We start from the raw sequence: 24,710 nt of genomic DNA, 5'->3' as shown, positions 1-24,710 counted from the left end.
AAGTAATAAAAACAAAAAATAATCAGTTAATTTAAAATAATCAGTTTTTAAGACTAAAAAAAAAAACCTTTTTACTAGCGCAAGCTGCGTGCTTTTATGTTGACGTCGGTCTTCTCATATTTCCGGTTTAGTTAGCTTGACGCTCTCAAAGTAGGGAGTGTTCAACTGTCAGTAGTCTTTGTTGTAACACTTCAAGACACAAACCAACAATATCTGATCAATTAACTTGCAACTTTCGACTGACAACAACAAATTCGCACATCAAAGTATAAATATTCACTTTAAACAACGAAAAAGCATAATTTAAATCAACTAATACAAAGTAAGCAAGCAGCAGCCAAAGAAGAGCTTGTTTTAAGTCTTGTTTTAATGAGGTGCAATACAAACATAAACTGTCATTGTACAGGTACAATAAGTTACCCATAAGGAGTGTCATGACTTACATTTTCACGGTTGAATAAACATTAGTTCCACTTCTTAAAATGTACATTTGATGCATTTATATAATGCTGCAACATCAGACTATAACTACATTTCATACAATACATATTATATACACACTGAAATATCATCTTTTGAGCCAGTGGCTGACGTCCATATGGTAATTAGCTGGACGGTTGGTGTTGGATAGATAAACAGACATGAGGAAAGCACTTTTTTTATTGCTGGGCGACTGCTTATATACAGAAAAGGAAAACATGCTATGCTGTTGCTTTTTGACTTCGTTCTATGGCCATCCGCTCCAGGCGCTCAGTGTAGAATCCATTGAAATCCAGCCTGTGAAATTATAAGAGCTGAATTAGCAAATTTTACAAAAATATTGAGATTATTTTTTCTCCAAGTTGAAGTATTTTGAACAAAGTGCAACCAGTTCTCGGAAAATGAGGCAGATTTTAGTTTGGTTTAGGCTGGACAGAGATCTTGTTCCGGCTTTTCAAATGTGAATATTTTCTGGTTTCTTTAGTTTTCTATGACAGTAAACTGACTATCTTTAAGTTGTGGACTGACGGTCGGGACAAAACAGACATTTGAGGCTGCATCTTGGGCTTTGGGAAACGGTCATCGACATGTTTCACCATTTTCTGCCATTTTATAGACCAAACGACTAACTGATTGATCGAGAAAGTAATCAACAGATAACTGCTGACTGCAGCCCTAGTTTGTACTATAAAAAGGGTCATAAAACACACACAGAGCAACAGTAGCATTCATTTTGAGTCGTGTTTGTGTCCACCTTTTAGCTCTGTTTTGATCTCCACCAACTCCTGAGGGGTGTACAACGAAGCGAGATTAGTGGGTTAGCGAGGTATGTTGAGCATAAGTATAAAAAGTTTAAAGTATAAAGTTTAAATCTGCTGCATCAAGTTTAAAGTTTAAGAGCTTTTGATGTGAGAGGTACGGAGAGTGCATTGAGTGGTCAAATAAGTATATAAACTATTTACGAAATTAATAAATTAATGAATTTGTTTTTTAACGAACAAATTTACATCAGCAATTTTCTGCTAGCATTCCTCTCTCGCCTTATTTGCACCAACAGCGTTGCTTTTTGCTGTGATAATGTATTTATATTCTTCATATCTCTCCGTTATAATGATCTGTTCCTCCTGACTGAAGTAAGCGGCACACGATCTGTCCATTTTGTGCGGAAAAAAAGAGTCAAATGACGTGCTGAACGACCCCTTTTATGGGGACGCGCACATAGCCTGAAGCAGAAAGCCTGAGTTAACAAAGAAAGTTCATATCCACCATCGTGATACCAGTTATCTCTGATCGCGAGTTTAGGGTTTGTCGAGCTAGCTCACACGAAGAAAGCCTGGGCATGTTGAACTTGCATCGTAGTACACCCCTCTGGCTATTTAGCTCCTTAAACAAGGCTTATGAGAGTGGACTTTATGGGGCCAGAAAACCAAAATAAAAAGTTAAAAGAGGCTAAAAGGCACCATAGAGCTTAGGGGCACTGCAGAGTAAGGTGATAAATCTGTGTGGGTTCATCAATAAGAGACCCCTTTCCCGCTACACACAGTCATCTGTTCCATAGTTCCAAAGTTTGTTTACGTATTTTTATGCATTTTCCTGTCTTGCAGCTAACCGAATTCACCTCATAGAGAATTAAAACTCATATTAACAACATACAGTAAGAGATGGGAGACTTTCCAAATGTACTTTGAATTGCATTACCGAAGTAAAGCAGTTACAAAAATAGGAACTAGACGTGATGGTTTCGGAGATAAGATTACCCACAGTGACTCAATCTGGCCTGCATGATGTTGATAATGAAATTAATAGAAACGGGTTCACTAGAAACTAGAAAATGGTTGCCCGGAAGGAAGGAAATAAAAAATGAAAGCACTGGTTTGCTTTAGAAAATAATTGTAGTAACATAAAGTGATAACTCCATCTCTGGTGCTCTGAATGTGAACAGTTTTACCTGTAGATGATGCTGATCATGCTGTGCTCACAGTCATTGGTGCTGTAGATGCTGAGCTTGTCCAGCAGGTCCAGCAGCAACATGCTGAAGTTACTGTCAAACTTGCTGATGGTGGCTTCAAAGCCTGCGTCTGACTGAAGGGTGTCCGCATGCTCAGCTAGAAACTGAAGCAAAGAAGGAACAAAAACATGTTGTACAATGAGACATGTTAAACAGAAACTCTGAACAGACCAGATAAAGTTCAAAAAGTTACTAAATAGTTGAAATACTTCCTGTTTTTAGTGTAATGTTCACGTTTATCTTCACATTTTCTGAAACTCAAAGGAGGAATTTGAACATTTCCTACAGAACACAGACTACTTGTCCAATCTTCAGTGTCTAAGAGGGCAGGCCTTGGCAGTGAGTGTCTGGGAATACCTTTGTTGTGAGCCTCTTCTTCTCTGCCTCCTCAGCATGTTCGCTCTGAGTAGGAGGCCCGTCCATAGTCCCTTGCTCCAGAGAGAGACGCTCTAACCTCATGCTCTGAGTAAACCGCTGCAACAGTCCAGAAAAAAAACATCTTAGTACAAATATTTGTAATCTGTCAAATTCAAGTAATCAAAGCAGAACATTAAATGCAATATGAATAAAAAAGAGCAGAAACGACTGACTGTTCTTCTTTATCATTGTGCCAACAAACCTGCATGCAGTTGGTGAACATGACACAGACAGACATGAGTTTGGAGAAGATCCTGAGAAGTTCGGGGTTGGTCAGCATGCAGTCCTTCAGGCAGTTGTCCAGGAAGCTGGTGTGATGACAAAGCACGTCATCGATGTTTGATGCCTGTAGAAGGAGAAGACACACGGTCAGCTTAAAAAAACAACAACAATACAAGATCACATTGTTGTCTGAACCCTGTCTGTCTTATATATACGGTGTTGTGTAAGCATCCTGTCCTCCAACTGTGAAAACAAACTCACATGTGTGAACAATACATCATCATTTTCTAATTGTGGTTGTATGTGATGTGCTGTTGTTTATAGCTTTGTATTTTGTATAATGTGTTCTGTGTGTTTTTTGCTTTGTACTGTTTGTTGTTGTGCTGTTGTATGTTTTGAATGTGGGGAACTGCAGATGTAGATGATGAGCTAACTCCGGTGCAGTGCATCTTTTATGTTAAAAACTGTACACTGTCCCAATAAATAAATACAATCAATCAATCACAGGCCAAAAGGAAAGTGCAACACAAGATTGAAACTAGTGGCTGTCAGCTAGCTTTGCTCTCGTTTGACAGACGGGTCACTGACAGTACGATAACGGTGAGCGATCAGGAGAGAAGGACACTTGAACTCTTTCACTCACCGTCTTCAGGTTGTTCTCCATGACGTGCCAGGTGGGCTCCATCACCTCAAACATCATGTAGTACTGGATGTTCTGCACGAAGTTGAGCATGCGCTGACGGAGGGCGAACGCCGCAGCGAACCTACAAGGAGTGCAAGGAGTTTGAACAGTGTGAGGACAATTTGCTGGATGCCTTTTTTTTTTTTTTAAAGATTCACCTCACTACATCCGTTTAAAGGCTGCTCACCATTTGGCAGAATGTAAAGCGTACTCCTTGAAGTCTTTGTTGGTGATCCACACGTTGCACAGCAGCCTCTCCACATGTTTGCAGTAAAACATGTGTCTGAACAGCATCTGGTACCTCGTCAGTGCTTTCCTGGAAAATTAATGCAAACGCAATGATTACAATGTTTACTAAACATGTCAAAACTGACGATGTTCTTTATTTTTCTTGTCAATTGATTGAATTGAATTGATCCTACTAATAGAATTGTGTGTTTATCTAAAGCCTGATATATCTTATTCCTCTGTGTCTGTCATCACAATACTTGCATAAGAGTAAGACACATGTTTTCAGTCCATAACAAAGCTTCACTAATCTTATTATTGCCTGGAAAATTATTACTTTTTCCATGCATATTTACCTTGTGAGGCAGCTGGATTTGCGAGATCATGACAACACGAGAATCCATCTTGTCAGGCTTTAAAGTTCTGCGCTTGTGTCCGAGCCACCGGTGGTTCGGACCGATCAGCGTCCTACGAGGATTCTCGTGTGATCTCGCGAATCCAGCTGCCTCACAAAGTAAGATGGCGACAGATGGTTCATCCAATCACCTGCCAAGTATTTCATTGGAAAGTTCCTGCCCTTTTTTCCAAACAATTTCCAAGCACGACTTCTCAGATAGTTCTGTGTAACAAACCATCTGGCTCCTCAAAACCATGTAAGACACAAATTATTATTGAAAGCAGAGTATTTTTATGTCTTGAAACATGTCTAGGGGGACCTTTAAAGAAGAACTATTACAGGGATTCTTGCTTTTATGTCTTTTTCAATTTTATTTTTGAGTGGTTGAATTTTGATTGATTTGTGGCTCCCCTGTCATCTTAAAAATAAAGAAATGTGTCTCCTACACCTCCAATAACACCTATTATATTTATGTTTTATGAGGAAGCACAAAACGCCTGCTGAAATATCTTGAGTTATCTTAAGTTAGGAAAACAATATAAAACATTTAAGTGAAGATAAAAATCTACGGGCAGTTCAGAACCTGTTGATGATGAGCGAGAGCGGCCACTTGACAATGTAGTCGAAGGAGAAGGCCTCCAGGCCGCTGAGAGCCACGTCTGTAGGGTCTGCGTTGATGATCGCCTTCTCCTGCTTCGTCTCGATGGCCAGCACCCGCAGAAGCTGGGTGATGACATCATGAGGCATCAAGTCAATCTGTGGAAAGAGGTGATGAAGTTCAAACGTTATGAAGTGTGAAGCAGCATGACTCATTTATCATGAGATCAGTCTGGGAAGTGAAGGAAGTCGACTGAGTCTTCGTAACACTGGATTTTACTACATTAGTGTTGGAGTAATGGACGGACTGTTACAACACTTTTAATATTTCTGTAATTTTCATAGTCACACCTACAGTTCCTACTGACCCCCGAGCCACCTGAGGAAGAGGAGGGGATCTTTAAATGTCCCGTCCTGAGATTTCTTCCATTTATTCCTTGTGTTTTAAGTTTTTTGGGATGAATTTCCCCCCAAAAGTTGCAGTTTTGCAAAAGTTTCCTTCTTGGAGAGCTTAGGTTGCATCAGGAACCTGTGTGATCATGGAGCTGTTCATGGCCCTTATAAATAAACAAGTGGACATGCTTTTTGAGTAGGGCTGCCTCCTAAAATGCGTGCAAAATGATGCATCAGTCGAGAAGCTGACATTGTCACCCTGAATGCAGGGTGACAGAGCCTTGTCTCTTAATGGCCTAATAGCTGGTACAAGCTCCTCTCAGCTCCTTTATTTTAAGACATACATTTATAATATGATCTTGACTGTTGACAGTTCTGTCCCAAGCAGGTCAATTTTAGATGTTTTCTATTCAAATGTCTTTAATAAATCTGTTGTAGATTGTTGTGTTGTTTGTGTTCATCTATCTGAACTGCTTGACTGCAATTATTCTGAATCCCAGGCGACAGGAAAACTATTCCTCATCACTGGGACCAGCAGATGGAGCTACTGATCACTACTGTGTTCTTGTCACCTTGAGGTCGTCTTTAAACGGGTCTGTGTTGGCCGTGCTCATCCTCAGAGCCAGCTCCAGCAGGGCTTCTAGTCTTGGAGGAACAATGTCGTCCACGGGCTTCTTCAGCTCCTCCTCCGTCAGGTCCATGAAGTGCACAAAGAAATCACCTTTGTCCATCAAGAAGTAGTGCTTGATGGATCTAAGAAAAAAACAACACATGCACATACAGTTTTTATAGTAAGTCTGTCATAATAGTGATAAATTTAGTACGTCAGTCAGTCTGAGCGAGTATGAACAAGCACGTCTAACATCCAACTGTAACCACTCTCTGTGGGATTATATGGAGGTTTTAGCCTTTTAATAATCATTATTTTAACTAAATATCCAGCTTTCTGGTTGCAAAGAGGTCTAGATAACCCAAACTAAACCCTGCAGGTCTGATAACTGTTTACAATGTCCATGACTTAAAGCATCATGGCAAACTACAGTTGGCCAACAGTTTTACTTTGCAAAATTTTCAAGATTTCCTAATAGAAACATCTACACCCTGTTCTTACATGTTCCAAAGTGTTAGCTAAACATATTATGTTACAGTAGGTATGTGGAGCAACAGGTTCCAGTTTGTCTGAAGCAACGTTTTGTTAACATCCAAAGATCTGCATCTACATTCACACCTGTAAACAATGATCTGTAGGAGTTTTGTTGTAAACTGATATTCCTCCAAACTGAGACAGATCAAAGACTCTAACTTTGACTGAGAGGATATTTTATGAGATGTTTAAAGGCTACCTTTCTATACCAGATACAAAAAAAACAATGTATACCTTTTAATTAGCTCATTCAACTGTTTAAATGTCAATATGGGATTTTATCTAGATGTTAACTGCCAGCCGTTGTGGCTTTGCAGCAATTTTGCCACCAGTTTGTTTGAGTTTCAGCAACTCCTGATACCGATGACACAGATTTATGACTGGCAAGCTGACGTAATGCTTTTTCCCCACTCAGCTCATTTTTACGGCCTGATCCTGATTCTGTCTATGACTTTGAATTCAGCGTACAACCTTTGCCGCATGTCGCACTCTCTCTGTTCTCTTTCCTGTCACACATTTATTGTTGATGGTTAAAAATAAAATTAAGCAAATACTATAACTGGAATATTTTGACTTCACCTCAGACGTGAAACCAGCTCCTTCTCCTCCATGAGGAAGTCCAGCAGCACCTTGCTGGCGTAGTTGTAAGCTTTCTCTATCTGCTCCACATACGCTCGCTCCTTCAGTGTGTACAAGACTTCCTTTGCATCAGGACACGTCACATCACGGCCGCACTCCCGCACCACGTTGAGGTATTTCCCTATGCAACAACAACAACAACAACAACAAAAAACAGTGATAAAAACTTTTTCCTATGAAAAGAGATAAAAAAAAACCTTACCTTAAAAAAAGTTTACTTATTTGTTTATACCTGTGCTTAATATTTTGTCTGCCATTTTCTGTAGAAATGAGGGGATGCGATGCTGTACGATGGTGTATCTCTGATCCCAGTACTTGTCATTATAATCTTCTTGAATCTTCTCTTTCTGCAGCTCGTGCTCCTCCACCATGAACTCACTGTGAGGACAGTCAGTAGAAATAAACACAAAGTACAACTGCGTACATATTTAATATTTAAATATTTTCTTATTTGACCATTATTCCAATCATCAGACTATTTATCTGAGAGCGGCTGCACCTGTACGGGTCCTTGATGATACCCCTGTAGATCCACTTCTCCAGTATTTCAAAGTAAGGGACGCTGGCTGCTTTGGTGAGGTAGAGGCACAGCTCCTGAGCCTGACTGTCACCGGTGTAGTTGAAGGTTCGGTCATGGAGAAGACTCAGTGTTGAGCCGCCCATACACTCTCCTTTATCCACTGAGGACGCTGTGAAAACAGTTATGAAAGCATAAACCAGTTATACACTTCTATTTACAAAAAGTAACAGTTTCATTAGTGCAGTTATCTTTGAAAGAATAAATGTTATGTTTCTAGCAACATGTGTTTGACATTTATAAAAAAATAATAGTAGTTTTAATCTGTAGTATTTAGATATAAAAGCTGCAAGAATTATCAACATTCGTCCACAATTTGCTTTTTTCTCTCAAATCCTGGTTTAGATCGCCCCCTAGTGGTTAAAGGGAGCAGCTGTTTAAGGACAGAACTGTCATGATTATGATGATGCACCAGTTTAGTCTACTGTATATTTATTTTTTCCAGCCTATATCAGCTGATACTGACATGCATTTTAGTATTAGTGTTAGTGATAATGTAGGTTAAAAAAAAAGGGTTGAGCTTTTCAGACATCTTGACTTAATTAAGTGGTTTTCAAAGACAAACAGTGTACAGTCCCTCTAACAGCACACATATAAATTCAAAAAGTGTCTCCTTTGGTTTGTGGTTTTGCGTCTAACACCAGAAGAGAGAAACTACAGCTGCAACTAACGATTATTTTCATTGTTGATTAATCTGCAGATTATTTTCTCGACTTGATTAATCATTTTATCTATGAAACGTAAGAAAATAGTGAAAAATTTGGCATTTTAGCTTTTGAAAATGACGAAAACAATTATATGCCAATTATTTTTATTTTGATCGATAAATCAGTTAATTGACTAATCATTGCAGCTCTAAAAGAAACCATCAGAAAGAGGAATTTCTGGTCAACAAAAGAACTTTCATTTCATTTAGTTTTCTATTTTCTCTCTGAATGGAGAGGTTAAAAGTGACAAATATGGTAAAAAAATGTTTACATTACAAAAAAATGCTTACCTTCGCTATAGTGTTTTTTCCACCAGTATCTTCCACTGGTAGATGTAGAGCTTATTAACACGTTACCAGTCGATACCAAAACTATGCCGATATTACTGTTGTATCTCTGGTCCTAAAAAAGTAAATCTCTCAATCTCTAACACATCCTCCTTTCTTTGGCTCTTTATACCCATAATTTTTTTTTTTTTTTTTTTTACAATGACACAAGCAAAGCAAGATGCTCCAACTAGGTGCAACATTACACATTAGAGTAGAGTTAACTAAAGATCCGGCACAACCACCTTCACATTGAGTTAATTAGAAATGCCAAAGATGCAAAACTCATGTTCCAAGTCTTACCAATAGAGGCCAGTATCTCCATGGTCCTCATGGTGGGCTGGATGTAGAACCAGAGCTTCTGCAGGGACAGCAGGCCCTGCCGCTGGAGGTGCTCTAGCTGAGTGACCAGGATCAGGTACTCCTTCATCAGGGTCCTCATCGCCGCTGTTAGAGCGTGGTTCACCTGGCCGTACTCAAAGGACGACTTCTCCTCGATGAAACTGAGCGACAAACACAACGTCACCATCTAATAATTCTTCTTCTGTTGTGGTCAGATATGTAGAACTGAGCTTTGATATTTAGCCCGATATTTCTGCACACTCACCGTGTTATAGTGGAGTAATACGATGCCACTGGTAATATTCTGTTCACCAGTTCCTTGACAGACATGTCCAGTGTTGCATCGACAATAAAGGAGCGGTTCTGTCTCCCCAGTACAGGCTGAGCTGTGATGTCTCTCCCATCAACTCCGATCAGGACAAACAGCAGATCCTCCACCAGAGCTTGTTCCTGAGTAGCCAGGGGCATCGTACCTGACGGCAGAGAACACCTTTATAAACAACAACAACCTACATCTGGAGTCTAGTAGCAAACAGCATAAATAAATATGAAACATTATAACTTACCAACAGCCACAGCTGGATCTCCTGCAGGGCTGGGGCTGGTGATGAAGTCTCCGAGGAGAGCAGGACGGTCGTACACCCAGTTAGGAAACACGGGGTTGGGCTGGGTGGGATTCTTCTTGTTGTGTTTGTCTCTCAGCATCTTCCGTGTGACTTCAGCAGGCTGCAGACAAATCAGAAGTGACCTTCTTCACCAGCGAACTATTCAACCTAATATTATTTTTAATATTACTAGTTTTTAAAACATTAAACGACAGGTTGACAATTTTTCAAGTCAGTCTTAAAACAATAGTGCTCAAATGTTTTTCTTGCTGGAATCATTCCTGCTGTTCATAATGACCGTTAGAAGAAGTGATGGGAGACAAAATCAGTCCTCATTTTGAGATAAAAGTATTCAAAGCTATTTGAGTTAGTCAAATAAAGTGGATATCATCCACATTTACAGTCATTTTAGGAAACAATTCCCTTTTTGCGTCTTGACAACCAGTGTTTTTGAATGATTTCGGCACTAAAAATACTACCTTTAAAAGATTGTACGGCTGAAGCCTCAAATTATCTTCAAATGAACTTTTAAATCCATTTTTGCACAGAAGGAGGACTGTGGATTCTGTCTCCCGTCACTTACAATGGAAGAGCATCATGAATCTCTAAATAGCCGGTATGAACAGGAGGATTGATTACAGCAAGAAAGACATGTCTCAATGTTGATTTGGGCTCCTGACTGTTGTTTTAAGACAGATTTTGAAAATGTGTGAACCCGTCCTTTAACTTGTAATTTCATTATTTACACAGACAGTTCACAGACTACCTAAACGGCTCATCTTGAATTCCTACTCGTCTATTTTGATAACTTAATAATCATTTCAGTCATATTTTGAGCTAAAATGCCAAGAAATTGCTGGTTTTAGCATCTCAAATGTGACGATTTCATACATTTCTTTATCATACATGATAGTAAATCTGAACATCTTTTGGGTTTTGAACAACACATATGAAGACGTCACCTTTGAAATTATAATGGTCATGTTTCACGACCAAAAAGTGCACTGCACCTTCCCCAGAGAAATCAATCCTGCTTGATTGGGGCTTTTATCTTCCATCTATTTGTTTCTTTCAAATCTTGTGAAATTATCCGCCTACAATTTCACCCAACATTTAAATCTACTGCATCCAAGTTAAAAAAAAAGCTCACCAGTGGAGCGTTGGAGCTGGCCGTCACGTTGCCAAGCTTCTTTCGCAGCTCATCCAGTTCCTGCATGGACATCTTAGTGCTGGTCTGAGGCAGAGTGTAACTGGTAGTTGTGGTTGAAGTCGTGTTCGCTGATGACTCTGATCTCTCTTTGGCATTCTGCTGCAGAAACTGGAGTGTCTACAAATACATCAGGACAAAAATGAGACTTGAGATGGTTATGACGTTTAATGAGACAGTTTATCAACTTTTTTAAAGATGGGAGAAATCTTTGGTGAATACATGTTTTGCTTTTTTTGGTATCTGCTTAACAAATTGAGCTACTTCTAATGCCAATGAATGGTTTTCAGTCTTCTATTTACATAAGTGACATTAGCTGTTGCATTGCCTAAACTTAATGAAAACACAGGACTCATTCTTTACATCACAATTATTTCAAATCCGTAAAACCAATGGGTGAAATCAATTAATTTGATTAACAAGTATTAAAACAAAACCAGATAATTGTCAGCTTGTACATCACTTATTATACCTCTTTATCCTCACAGAGTTTGGAGAGCAGGTAGACCAGTGGGTCCAGGTTGCGAACATTTTTGGACTTGAGCTCCTCGTACTTTCTCAAGAAGTCTTCGGGGGTTTTAGAGAACTCTGCTAATTTGACCTGGAAATGAAACGACAGTCAATATCAAGAGAATAATAACAGTCAACAACACATTCATCTCCACAAGGGGTGTGACGAATCATACTCATCTCCACTCACTTCTACTATACTACATTTAAGAGTTTGTATTGTACTTTCTACTCCACTAACTTACATTTATTTAACAGCTTTAGTCACTTTTCAGATGAAGATTTGACACAATGGATAATATAACAAGCTTTTAAAATACAACACATTGTTAAAGATGAAACCAGTGGTTTCCAACCTTTTTGGCTTTTGACGTCTTACAAAAAGCAGTGTGTAGTCGGGGTCACATTTCACATGTCTATGAGTTGTTAACAGCTCCACCAAATAGTGATTTTTCCCTCTAAACTTCTCACATGCTTTCATTTCAATAAATGTTCAAATGATCCAAAATTTCACCAAAAATCAAAGATTAGAGAAAAGTCCAAAAACTGAAAACAGATTTGTGTATCAGAACTTTGTTTTTTCTTCTTTCTTCTCCCATTAATCATCTCACGACCCCTCAGATTTATCTGCTGACCCTTTGGAGGGGCCCAACCCCTAGGTTGGGAACCACTGGACTAAACTAGCTAACTGTATATAAAGTAGTTGAAACTAGCTCCACCTCCAGCAGCTACAACAGTAACATGCTGCTCTAACACTGATGCTTCACTATTAATAATCTAATGATGTCATATATAATAATATATATCAGTCAGAGGGACCAAACCACTATTTTTACTGCAATACTTTAACTACATCAAGCTCATAATACTTGTGTACTTTTATTTCAGTAGGATTTTTCACACAGGACTTTTACTTGTAATGGAGTATTTTTACATTGCTTTATTGGTACTTTTACTTAAGGATCTAAATACTTCTTCCACCATTGTTTCTGTCCAGTTATCCAGTACTTTCCCATGTGTGTAAAGCTGTATTAGAGTATTCCTCATAGTATTGTTTATTACCCACCTTGGCACTGTGAGCAGAGACTGTGGTGGTGACATAGGGCGTCCTGTTTTTCTGCAGTAAATCTATGTAGCCTTCTGCTCCATCACCTCCTCGAACATGAAGCAGGCTGAGCAACTCGTTCACGTCGTGGTGAATCCTGAACTCACTCATGGCTCAGGCAGCTAAAAGACAACAAGGAGAGAGGAGGAGAGTATCACAGTTTATATCAACATACATCACTGCTGCTGGCTCATACAGACAGACAGACATTACACGTAGTTTAGCTGATTAGCAGCAATAATTGTCTCAATCAGCGATATTAAAGGCTGCATATAACGTATGTATGATGCATACATAACGTTATATTCTCTCTGGAGGTTAACTGATAACGTTATTTGACGCTAGCTTGCTGACTAGCTTGCGTCAAATAACGTCAACTGAGGATGCAAACTGGTAGCTAGCTTACCCCAAATGACACGTAGCCGTTCATAAACAGCTATAATAACGTAATTCGGTAATTTTGAGCTCTACTACATGTGTAACCCAAGTCTTAGGTCAGTACTGTACCTGTCAGTCCTGTTTTATACAATGAACCAACGCGCCCACAACTAACTCAAATACTTCTTCTTCTATGGTTTTAGTTTACGCAGTAATGACGCAGTACTGCCACCACAGGTCAAATATGACATTACAGCTTTACTAATAACATTAAAGGACGGGTTCACAAATTTTCAAATCTGTCTTAAAACAACAGTCAGGAGCCCAAATCAACATTGAAACGTGTTTTTCTTGCTGTAATGATTCCTCCTGTTCATACTGACCATTAGAAGATCCCTTCATAATGAACTTACAATGTAAGTGATGGAGGACAAAATCCACAGTCTTCCTTCTGTGCAAAAATGTATTTAATAGTTTATCTGACGCTAATATGAAGATTCAGCTTATTTTACACATCTGCTAAGCTCTGTACAATCAAATTAAAACAAAACATAATATATATATATATTTTTTTTTTAATATACATTTGAAATATAATCCGCCATTATCTTTTTCTGTGTTTCTTGTCTGCTGTTTTCTTGTTAAAATTGATTTATTTAAGCTTAGATTGTACACTCTATTACTGTTTGTTTTGGGGTTTTTTTTTGCTTTTCTCATGAAACACATCTGTTTAGACAGGCGTTTGGGTAACCTGTAAGAAGTTAGCATTTTATGTTTCTATGTTTTTATTGTGTCTTTTTATTTTTACTTTTTCTAAGTTTTTTACCGTGTATCTTTATTACAGTTTGTGTATTTCTTTATTTCTTTGTATTTCTTTGTGGCATCATGCCCATGTAAAGCACTTTGTTATTAATGTCTGTGAAAAGTGCTATATAAACAATTTTACTCCTCATCTCCCTTCTTTCCAGATGTTTCCCAGCATCTTGTCAACATATCTTTCAGTTTCACTGATTAGAAAGCACAGCGAATGAAAAAGTTATGTGTTTTTGACAAGAAATATATCTTCTGAAAAAGCCTTTTGCAGAAATGCCTTTGCCAACATTATCACAACCACTTCTTCCCTGGCTCTGGCTGAATCCATATCTCTACCTTCATGCACTCCTCTTTCCCAACAAATGTGTCGTAACCATTGCAGGTTTGCTGAGTGAGCACTCTGCACACTCCCATCTGAAAACAAGTCAGGCCTTTGTATTACAGTAAAAGCAGCCGAACGATTGCTTAAAGGTCATTACAAATCCTGTGTGGTTCCTGTGGTTTTCCACTTGAATTCTTTTATTCTTGATTGCTTGAAGCCCTGGCAGACAGGAAACGTAACTGAGCTGTAGGACAAATCGAAATTGTGAGTCTACATGTGAACGTAAAATTGATTAATAAATGAATTTGATTCAGTAATTCACACATATAACAACAGATATGAAAATCACTTGAATACATCCAGTAGGCTTAATCCATCAGAAGCTTGAAATCAGTCCTTCCAGGCAGATTATTAGTATTATTTATGAGATAAAAACACACATCCTCATTGTTCTGAATTGTGTGCATAGAACCAGCACTTCTAGTGTTTTTATTGTGCTTATGTTTCATGTTTTTGTTTGTGTTTTGTGTTTTTATGCTGCCTTACTGCAACAATAATTTCCTCTTGTGTGACAATAAAGATCTGAACTAAGCTGAAAATCCAAAAGCAGCAAGCAGGCATCAGTGCAGCTAGAAGATACAAGATATTATATAAATAGATAGATATTTTACACATCAATTCAATCTATTCCTTAAAATTAGACAAGTGGAGGATTTCCAATTACATAACCTACATCCATTACTATCGCTGGATGGTACCACAACAGCTAATGTTTTCTCCCTAATAAACCAAATGGATGCAGTTTAGGGGATTGCTCATGTCTAATACCAATGATCTGACCCAAAAAAGACATTTTCTATGTATTTTCAATGAGTTCCTGATAGCAGCAATTCACATATACGTATATCTCATATTTATTTTATTGCTAGACGATGTTCATTTAAATATTTATTTGTCTGCTCGTTTCTATGCAACGTTAACCTTTTTCAAGAATTTTCTGACAGCTCTTTGTTCTGCCTTGTTTGAATCTAATTTTAGCTGTTTTAATATATTTTTTATGAGATGCCCTCATAAGCCTTAAGAGTTTTTTAATCCCACCATCACAATCCTTTTTTAATCACTTATATTTTATGTATGTCATTGTTGTGCTGCTTGTGCAAATAAATAAACCTGAAAACGAATTCCTTTTTGGCTGCATCCATGAACATGTTGCTTGTAGAGCAACATAAAACTATTTAATTTTCAGTGTTTGTGATATAGATGTCATGGAGCCTATCAGCTGTTTTGCTGATATAAAAGATGATTTTCAACTATTAAAGATCCCCTCAAGACATGTTTGAAGATGTATATAAAGTAGTGAACAATAATCTGAAGTGTCTGATATGGTTTTCCCACAAAAAGATCAATTATCTTGTTGAAATCCCTAAAACTTTTTGTCCCTCATTAGCAATTCCAGAATCTATGAATATACAAATATTTTTCATTTCAAAAGTTTAACTCCTGGGTACAAGATGTCTTCTTCTTCACTGTAAAGTCAATTCTCAGTGTTTGTGCACTGGAGGCTTCAAGTTTCCACATCACACTTGTATAAGTTGAATATTGCATCAGGATCGGCTTCCAAATTACTTGTGATGTCTCAAATCCTGCTTGTAGGCCCCTTAAAATCAGATATTCACTGAGCACAGAGAAACTTTCCACTTTCAGCAGATGAATGTGAAAACAGCCTTCGAGTGTGAAACTCTGCACATACATCATTCTGCACAGTGAAGCTCAAACAACTGAAGGAACAAGAGGAAAAACATATTTTTAATGGGGAGTTAAGTATAAAAAGCGTTGCATATTTTTTGTTTGAATTTAATCAAATTTATTTTGATTTGATTCTAAAATGGCTTAGATTAGGAAAAATAAGGCTATAATTTCAACATATTTTCCATTCCTTTACATTTAAAGTCCCCCTCCACTCAAAAACATGTTTTTCTTCTTGCTCCTACAGTTGGATGTTGCTCCCTGGCCACAGCCTGCTGAGCCTACTGGTGTTTAGTAAACACGTAAATACGGTCTTACATATAGACCCTTTAATATGCTATAGTATAGTACACTGTACATTAGAGCAGTTGTGCAGTGATGTGGAAACTTAAAGCCTCCAGTGCACAAACACAGTGAATAGACTTTACAGTGAAGAGACATGTTGTGTCCGGCAGCTCAACTGAAACTAAATATATTTGCATATTTATATATTTTGAAATTTTTAAGGATGTTAACAATATAATTTAACATTTTTGGTGAAAAAAACACATAAGAGACAGATTATTATTCAAAATAGAGTATTTCATAGCCTGTACATCTTATGTTTGGAGGGGATCTTTAAGGATATAAGCAAGATAATATAACTTATTTTGTAGAAAAAACATATCAGACACACATTATTATTAAAGTATTTACATACATTTTAAAACTTGTCTGCAGGGAGATGGAAGCGTTACTCTTATTTTGAAAAACGACGACACGGCGGAAGTAAACAGTAATCACGTTACAACCCGGAAGTGTTGCCTTTCTCTGATTAACGTTTGAATAGACAAGAATGACCAATTTATCTTGTGAAGAGACGGTTAAACGCGATGCTGCTGACAGCGTACAGCCGCCTGTAGTCGTGTTTGTGTGTTAATACTCGGCTTTGGGGGCAGAGGCGGTCGAGTGCGAGCAGCAACGCCCTGATGTCAGCCGCCCCGTCGGAGAAAAAGATCCCCGCTCTGTTTACAAATCGGCTGAGAGAAATCGTTTCCCCGCAGTGTGTCGGTAGCTAATCTGTTTTTCAGTCGGAAGAAAACATGGCTGAGCTGCATGTTGTGGAGCCGAGCGGCACTGGCACCATCGAGCAGACGGAGCACCGTGATGTCCGCGGCGGTTCTGTGCGCCTGGCGTCGCCCACTCTCGTGGTACCGCCGCGGAGCAGCCAGCTTAGTCCCGGCGGGGTGTCGAGCAGCAGCAGCGGTGGAGGTGGCGGCGGCCGCTCCGTGTTCGGGTTCCCGGTGAAGAGCAACCCGAGCTCCCCGTCCGAGCCGGTGGACAAACCGGGCTCCCGCTGGGTTCGCCTGAACGTCGGAGGAACCTACTTCATCACGACCAAACAGACGCTGTGCAGAGACCCAAAATCGTTCCTGTTCCGACTGTGTCAAGAAGATCCGGACCTGGACTCCGACAAGGTAAGCAGACTTAGTTTTAATTATCATGGTGACAAATAATAACAAGCAGAAAATAAGCCAAATGCAAAAACTAGTGATGGAAAGTAACCAAGTACGTTTATTACAGTACTGTACTTAAATACAGTTCTGAGGTACTTGTACTTTACTTGAGTATTTCCATGTGATGCTACTGAATACTGCCACTCCACTACCTTTCAGAGGGAAATATTGTTTCTACTCTACTACATGTATTTGACAGCTTCACTTAGTTTCCTGTGCAGCCCTCCTGAGAAACAAAGATCAACGTGTAAATCTGTACTCCTGGATTACTAATTAAGCTCCAATTTTGAATATTTCCATATAATATGACCTTGGCAACATATGCAACATATAAGAGCAACATCACATATGTGCAACAGATATATGTTACATAATTATACAGTACATATATGAATGCATATGTGGTTAAAATACACTCACCGGCCACTTCATTAGGTACATCAGTGTAATCTAATGTAATCCAATACAACAGCTCTGTCATAAATTCTACTTTAAGTTTATACATTTTAATTTTTTGTTGACATTGTCAGAAAGGTGATAATTCTACTTTATGTTTATCATTAAGGTCGTAGTGCGTGATGGTGGTGTACCGGAGTGCATTATATTGAAAAGTGTTTCTAATATTTTGTCCACTGCATTAACATACATGAAGGCGTTGTATTAACACTGATGCTTCAGTATTAATAATCTTATGATGTCATATATAATAATGTATCAGTCAGAAGGACCAAACCACTACTTTTACTGCAATACTTTAACTACATCAAGCTCATAATACTTATGTACTTTTACCTAAGTAGGATTTTTCATGCAGTACTTTTACTTGTAACGGTGTACTTTTCCCAGTTTTCCACTAAAGTAAACTCAACATGTTTGTGTTTTTGGCTGTTAGTCAAACAAAACAAGTCATCTGAATATGTTAACTTGGGCTTCAGGGAATAATCAGCATTTTTCACTATTTTCTGACATTTTATACGCTGAGCAAACAATCAATTATTAAAGAAAATAATTGTCAGACCTGTTGATAGTGAAAATAACAGCTGGTTGCAGCCTTACAGTTCTCCTGTGATGGAATAATACTACCTCACCCTCAGGTTTCTGTGTGTAATTTGATTAAACACAACTTCAAATGAGCACAATATAAACTGAAAAACATTAAAGTCTTAAAACTAGATTTTGACAGAGTCCCTCTTCAACACCAGGACCACGAGATGAACGACCTGTCAGAGTTGATATTGTACTTCAGTGCTGTAAATTTATAACAAATATATAACAAAGTTTTGAATTATGTAGACCCAAATGACATGAAGTGGGGGTCTGGGAGCAGTGTCCTGCTTTGTCCAGTCAGTAATCCAGCCTTGTTCAAGATAACTGGTGATCTATAGTCAATATTTTACCCTTTTGTCTGCTGGGCCTTGCTTCATATGGAGCTGGGTGATATATGATGGAAATCATAGCCACAATATTATAAGGAATATTTTCTGATATTATATCAAGTGATTCCTGACCAGGAGTAATGGATAAATAATGAATTAGATAGCTAAAAATAACGGGTGCATGGTTGAAATAGCTAGCTGAAAGTATAACACTTGAAAATGCTTAAACAAGATAGTTAAAAGTAATGGATGAATGGTTTTAATGTCCAGCTTCTGCCGTTTACACATGGTAGCGAAACGTAAACTGATCTGAAAACTGACTGTTCAGTTTTACAAAAAAGTTACTTTAACATCCACTGTTATATCTTTAATAGTTAAATAATATTCACTTTAAGATCAGTTCTGGTGGACACATTTGGGGTGGCTGGTGCAGATAAATGGGATATGTTTACATCTTAAAGGATTTTTCCTGAAGTTAAGTTTCATCCGCTCATTTCCTTTAAGCTGTGTGTCTGTTTTAAATATAATGGGTCATTTATGGCTCATGTTGTATCCTCTTGTCCAAATATGAATATATTTTCAGTTGTTGTTCCAGCTGTCCTTATAAATTTAATCCCAGCTATGGTTGCAACTAACAATTATGGCATTATTAGTTAATCTACCCATTGTTTTCTTGTTTTGTCCATGAAATGTGAGAAAATAGTGAAAAATGTTCAACACAAATTTCCAGAGCCCGCAGTGACTGACAGTCCAAAACCCAAACACAAAACAGAGAAAAGTAGAAAAATCCTCAATTTTTTCTTGAAAAATTCAGATTTATTATTATTAAATAAAGATTAATCAATCATCATTCATCCTGTCAATCAACTTATCACTTCAGCTCTAATTCCAACACTGTTGGACTGCTTTTAGATTTTGGCAATAAATTCACGCTTCTCCATTCTGTTATTTTCTTTCTTGACGTTACTCCACTTCACCGTTTGCAGTACTGATTTTTGTAAAGTGATGAAGGCTCAGTGAAGACTCCTCACTCATGCCGTCTGTTGTCGTGTCTCCTACAGGACGAGACAGGAGCGTACCTGATCGACAGGGACCCCACATACTTCGGCCCCATCCTGAATTACCTTCGACACGGAAAACTGATCATGGATAAAAATCTGGCTGAGGAAGGTAAAACATCTTCATCTTCATCCCTGCAGAAAGATCTTGTTCATTATAAGGACTGAGTATCGTACCAGTACCAATACCAGTACCCTTTAAGTGATACCAATACCATTAAAGTACTTCATTGGATACCCATCATGTGAATGGAAACACCACTCCTCCTCATCCAAGTGATTTTTACATGAATATATTTTGAAAGTGTTCAAATTATTAAAATATTTATTAAACAACTGTACAAAACTGTACAATGAAGTGTTTTCACTACAGACTGTACGGGTTGTAGCTGCTGTGGTAGTCGACCTATCACACGTCACTTAATTAAACTGAAGACCACTTGCGGTGATTGGCTGCAAGGAAAAGCATACAAATCGTCATTTTTTTCTAGATCTGTGTACAAAAAGGACACAGATTTGACCAGAGAAATAAGGTTTGACTAGAGAAGGTTCGATACTACTTGGTTCTGGGTTATTTCAGTCGATACCTTATTCATTATAAAACATATTTTCAGCAGCAGCAGAATAGCATCTGTCTGAAAATAATGAATTCTGATCGCCTGTTTTTTTTTTGTTTCAGGTGTTCTCGAAGAAGCCGAGTTCTACAACATCGCATCTCTGGTGAGGCTGGTTAAAGAGAGGATACGGGACAACGAGAACCGAACGTCTCAGGTACTTAAAACAATCAGAACAAGTCAGAGGACTGAAAATAGAACTGACTGATTAATCTGTTTCCTGGACCTTTTTCTAGTACAAATGTAACCAAAATAGTGTTTTCTGTTCTACATTTATGTGAAGATTATTGATGTTTTAGTAACAGTCGCTGTGTGTGTGTGTGTGTGTGTGTGTGTGTGTGTGTGTGTGTGTGTGTGTTGTGTCCCTCAGGGCCCTGTGAAGCATGTGTATCGAGTACTACAGTGCCAAGAGGAGGAACTCACACAGATGGTCTCAACCATGTCGGACGGCTGGAAGTTTGAGCAGGTGCAGAATATGCAGCTTTTCCCCCCCCTCTGTTGTCATGTGTTAGTTTATGCTTAAGTTGTTCCAGAGCTTCAGTTTCCACACAGACCTAAAACATATACAGAGAAATATCTGTAATTTCATTTATTACTAAAGAGAAAATTGAAAAAAATCCAATAAAATGCTGAAATATTGTGTATTGTTGGGTATTAAAGTGCAATACAGACTGAAACGTGTCTGTAGTCAAGTTCTGATAATTAGCATGACTGTCTAGTCAGATTTAAGGCGGCAGCTAATGATTGTTTTCATCATTGATTAATTCTCTGATCATATTTTTGATGGTCTATCCGAGATGTTACCTTGGATCTGGAGGTTTCGTCTTCAAATTGATGGTTTTGTTCGACAAACAGTCCAAAACCTGCAGATGTTAATTTATTATAACAGACTAAGAAAACCAGAAAATATAAAAATAGTTGCAGATTAACTTTTTGTTGATTGATAAATTGATTAAATGACTGATCATTTCAGCTTCTCTTGTTTAATTATTTTTTAACATATAGTTCCAGATATTTAAATAGTAATTTTACCAACTTCAGACTGTTTTCTTAATGTAAAATTCTTGGACGGCTGTTCAGACAACTTTCAACATTTGAAATGTTTGACTTCTTCTGTTAGATGGAAAAAAGGTAGAAAAAACTTTTTTTTTTTTTTACAGAAAAGTATCTTTATGTTCATCACAGTTAGAAAAAAGTATTTGGTATCTGCACCAAAGCTCAGGTGTCTTATTATCAAGAAATGTCAAACAATAACCAGCTCTAATACAGTTATGAAATATAAAAATGAATCCTTTGAATGAATAGCTTTCTGTAGACATTATTTGTTGATTTACACCACTGCTGTTATCATTACTTATTCCTTGCTAAAAAAAGAAATTGCACAAAATGTAGATTTTAGGTTGTTCTTCTCCAGTCATAGTCCTACTTCTTCTTTATTTTTCCTCCATGGAAGCAACCTCATCATTTTTTTTCTGTCCACATCTGCAGCTTATAAGTATCGGCTCCTCATATAACTACGGCAACGAGGACCAGGCAGAGTTTCTATGTGTCGTTTCCCGGGAACTCAACAACTCCACCAACGGCATCGTCATCGAGCCCACCGAGAAGGCCAAGGTGAGCGACCTGCTGCACTCGAGTCCCTTTACTTACCTCTGCTAGAAAAAGGAGGAAATAAACACTACTGAATGATGATGATGATGATGATGATAATGATGATGATGTCTATGTTGATGCTCTTTCTTCCTTCCTCCCTCGCAGATCCTTCAAGAGCGAGGCTCGCGGATGTGAAGAGACCCAGATCCTGATCTAAATAACACTTCATCAACAAAAACAAAACAACCACAACTGAACTTTTCCCCCAGTTTGCATTAAGATCCATAAGTTTACCTCCTTCTATCTTTTTACCATCATCATCATCATCGACCTCCCTCCCTCCCTCCTCCCTCCCTCCTCTGGTGTGCCTTTCCACAGCGGGGAGTTCCCTGACTCTGTCCCCCCAGCGCTGCAACACGACCCTGACTTGTGTTCTCATTTCCTCTCCTCCATCGCCGGCTATCGAACATTTCAGGTGGAGTTTAAAAGAGTTACAAGTGAGCGGTTTTCCTCAATGCAGCTTTTTTATTTTTTGATGGTCAGTGTCACAGCGGTGCAGGCTACGGTGCTGATTGTAGCCCCCTTGTTATCGTCAGTGGACGGACGCCCAGCTCGGAGCTACTATGAATCATCATCTTCATCGTCATTGCCGTTAACAGACAGGATACTTCCTCTCTCTCTTACACATCCGGCTCTGTCGACTTAGCAGAAACCTCCTCAGGACTCTCAAAGGACATAAAGGAATGAACACAACTCCACAGACTGAGCCTCTCACTCTCTCTCTTTACCTGAATCCGTTAACAGAGCGCCCGTCGTCTCCCTCTCTCTGCGCCCCTCCCCGGACTCCTCAGCCGATGTCTGAGGAAGGAAAGGTCGTGGCACGACAAACCGAGCCGGGACAGTAACAGAGGTACGAGGAGGACACGGAGCGGTTGCAGGCAGCATGACGCAGAGTCCGATCGCTCTGTTTGAGCCAGCCTGATGCAGCGTCATCTCCGCTCTCTTCGGTCTTTAAAACAGTGTTAACAAGTGACAGATATTCATCTTAAAGACGCCCTGCCTCTGATTGGGCACGGGGGGGAGGAGGGAGGAGGCGGCGCTGCTGGAAAATCCAAACGTCTCACTCCTGTCGTTTCCTGTTTTCAGGCTCGATTTGATCTGTCCTTGCAGGGAGAAAAATCGGGATATTTCCGCGCAAAAGAAAACAAATGACTCAAAAAAAGACTAAACCACACCTGTGTACAACTTGTCAAGGCATGTGAGGAATCTATATAAATCTATATAGGCTACATGATGAAATTATATGAAAAATTGAATGCAAATGGTGTAATTATTGATTTCTGTATCATAGTTGTCATATATTTACGTATTCTGGTGGGTGAGTCTATTTAAACGGTGGAGAAAATATCAGTTTTCATAAGCAGTTTTTCCTGAAGGTTCAACACCTGGTGACAAAGGTGTGAGTATGTGTATGCAGTGCCTCTCTGCTTTCTGTCCATGACTGAAATATCACGAGCTTTTCAGCTGCACGTTTTCTGTAGTGTTCCTCCAAAATAACTCCAGATATCGTTGATAAGTTTTCTCTTAAATATCCTACTTTGATATCCTGCATATCTTAAAATTGTAATTAGGGATTACGGAAAACTACTGTCATCGCCATTTGTCTGGACAAGCGTGGCGTGTTGGGGGGGGGGGAAAGTCGATGGCCAGTTTGTATGCTGCCTCAAAAAAAAAACCCTGAAGCACCCTTCTTCTCTCTCTCTGGCATTGTGCTACTACTCATGCCAATATTCATTCACTTCGCAGCTGCCTCTGTTGCCATTCCTCAACTTAACAGCCAGCTGACCGTGTTGTCGTCTTTCATTCTGCAGCACTTGTAGCAACTGTGGCGCAAGCTGAATTGTACTCCTCACGCTTAAAGCCCTGAGATACCTGAGCCTACATTATCACAGATATTATTATTATTATACTGTAAGTGAAGCTGCCAGATGGGAAGTGTCTTCAGTTTTCTGAGCTTCAGAGGGAAGCTTTTATTTCTTTTTTGTTTATGTGCCAGCAGATAGAGATGCTAACTTGGCTAAAGTATATTTCTCTTGAAGTATACTTGACATTAAGTTGCTGTATGATAGTGCTATTTTTTTAGACTTGTAACAACATTGGAGAAACACGCGAATACAGTATAAACCAGCCTGGTTCCAGACCTGTGAACCACTGCCCACATCTCTGATTTAATAATGAAAATGAAAGCTTGATGATCAAGCTAAATGTGTTTTTAAAATATTTATAATTGAATAGTTTTGATAATCAATTAATCTGCTATTTTTCAAGCAGAAATGTCAAACGTTTTTTGGTTCAAGCTTCTCATGTGAAGAGTTTCTTTTCTTTTTTGCATTTTATATCACTGTAAATTCAATATTTTTGGACTGTTGAAGACTTCTCTTTGGGCCCTGAAAAACTGTGAAGATATTTTCAGACATTTTATAGACAAAATTTCTATAAAATAGCAAAAATTGTGACGCAGATTTTGACATTTTGTGGACGAAACGAATAGAAAACGAATGATTATTTTCATTAATGTTGATTCTTTTTTCAAGTAATTAATCATTTAGTCTAAAAAATACCAGAAAATAGTAAAAAAAAAAAAAAGTCAAATTTAGAGTCGAAGGTGACGTCTTTAAATTTCTTGTATTCAACCAACTGCATAAAACCCAAATATAGTTAAATTTAC

General features: G+C 38.5%; 2 protein-coding genes across 2 annotated transcripts; one reads left to right on the top strand and one right to left on the bottom strand.

The window, feature by feature from the left end:
* Positions 1-349: 349 nt before the first annotated feature.
* Positions 350-13,191, bottom strand: tubgcp2 (tubulin, gamma complex associated protein 2). Its single transcript, XM_042396281.1, has 18 exons — positions 13,094-13,191; positions 12,548-12,708; positions 11,444-11,572; positions 10,915-11,091; positions 9,726-9,885; positions 9,425-9,632; positions 9,121-9,320; positions 7,707-7,896; positions 7,440-7,585; positions 7,148-7,328; positions 5,997-6,177; positions 5,018-5,190; positions 3,997-4,125; positions 3,771-3,891; positions 3,108-3,251; positions 2,846-2,962; positions 2,429-2,592; positions 350-777 (listed from the first exon to the last, which is right to left on the bottom strand). The coding sequence occupies exons 2-18, from the start codon at positions 12,695-12,697 to the stop codon at positions 702-704; spliced, it is 2,646 nt and encodes an 881-aa protein (XP_042252215.1). The 5' UTR covers positions 12,698-12,708; positions 13,094-13,191; the 3' UTR covers positions 350-701.
* Positions 13,192-16,617: 3,426 nt separating this feature from the next.
* Positions 16,618-23,795, top strand: kctd2 (potassium channel tetramerization domain containing 2). The gene is made up of 6 exons (XM_042396285.1): positions 16,618-17,302; positions 19,779-19,887; positions 20,455-20,546; positions 20,760-20,855; positions 21,878-22,003; positions 22,148-23,795. The coding sequence occupies exons 1-6, from the start codon at positions 16,928-16,930 to the stop codon at positions 22,175-22,177; spliced, it is 828 nt and encodes a 275-aa protein (XP_042252219.1). The 5' UTR covers positions 16,618-16,927; the 3' UTR covers positions 22,178-23,795.
* Positions 23,796-24,710: the final 915 nt, after the last annotated feature.

The sequence above is a fragment of the Thunnus maccoyii genome, chromosome 20, assembly GCF_910596095.1.
Source record: "Thunnus maccoyii chromosome 20, fThuMac1.1, whole genome shotgun sequence".
Lineage (NCBI taxonomy): Eukaryota > Metazoa > Chordata > Actinopteri > Scombriformes > Scombridae > Thunnus > Thunnus maccoyii.
Note: the sequence above shows the minus strand (reverse complement) of the source record. Positions and strands in the feature narration are given on the sequence as shown.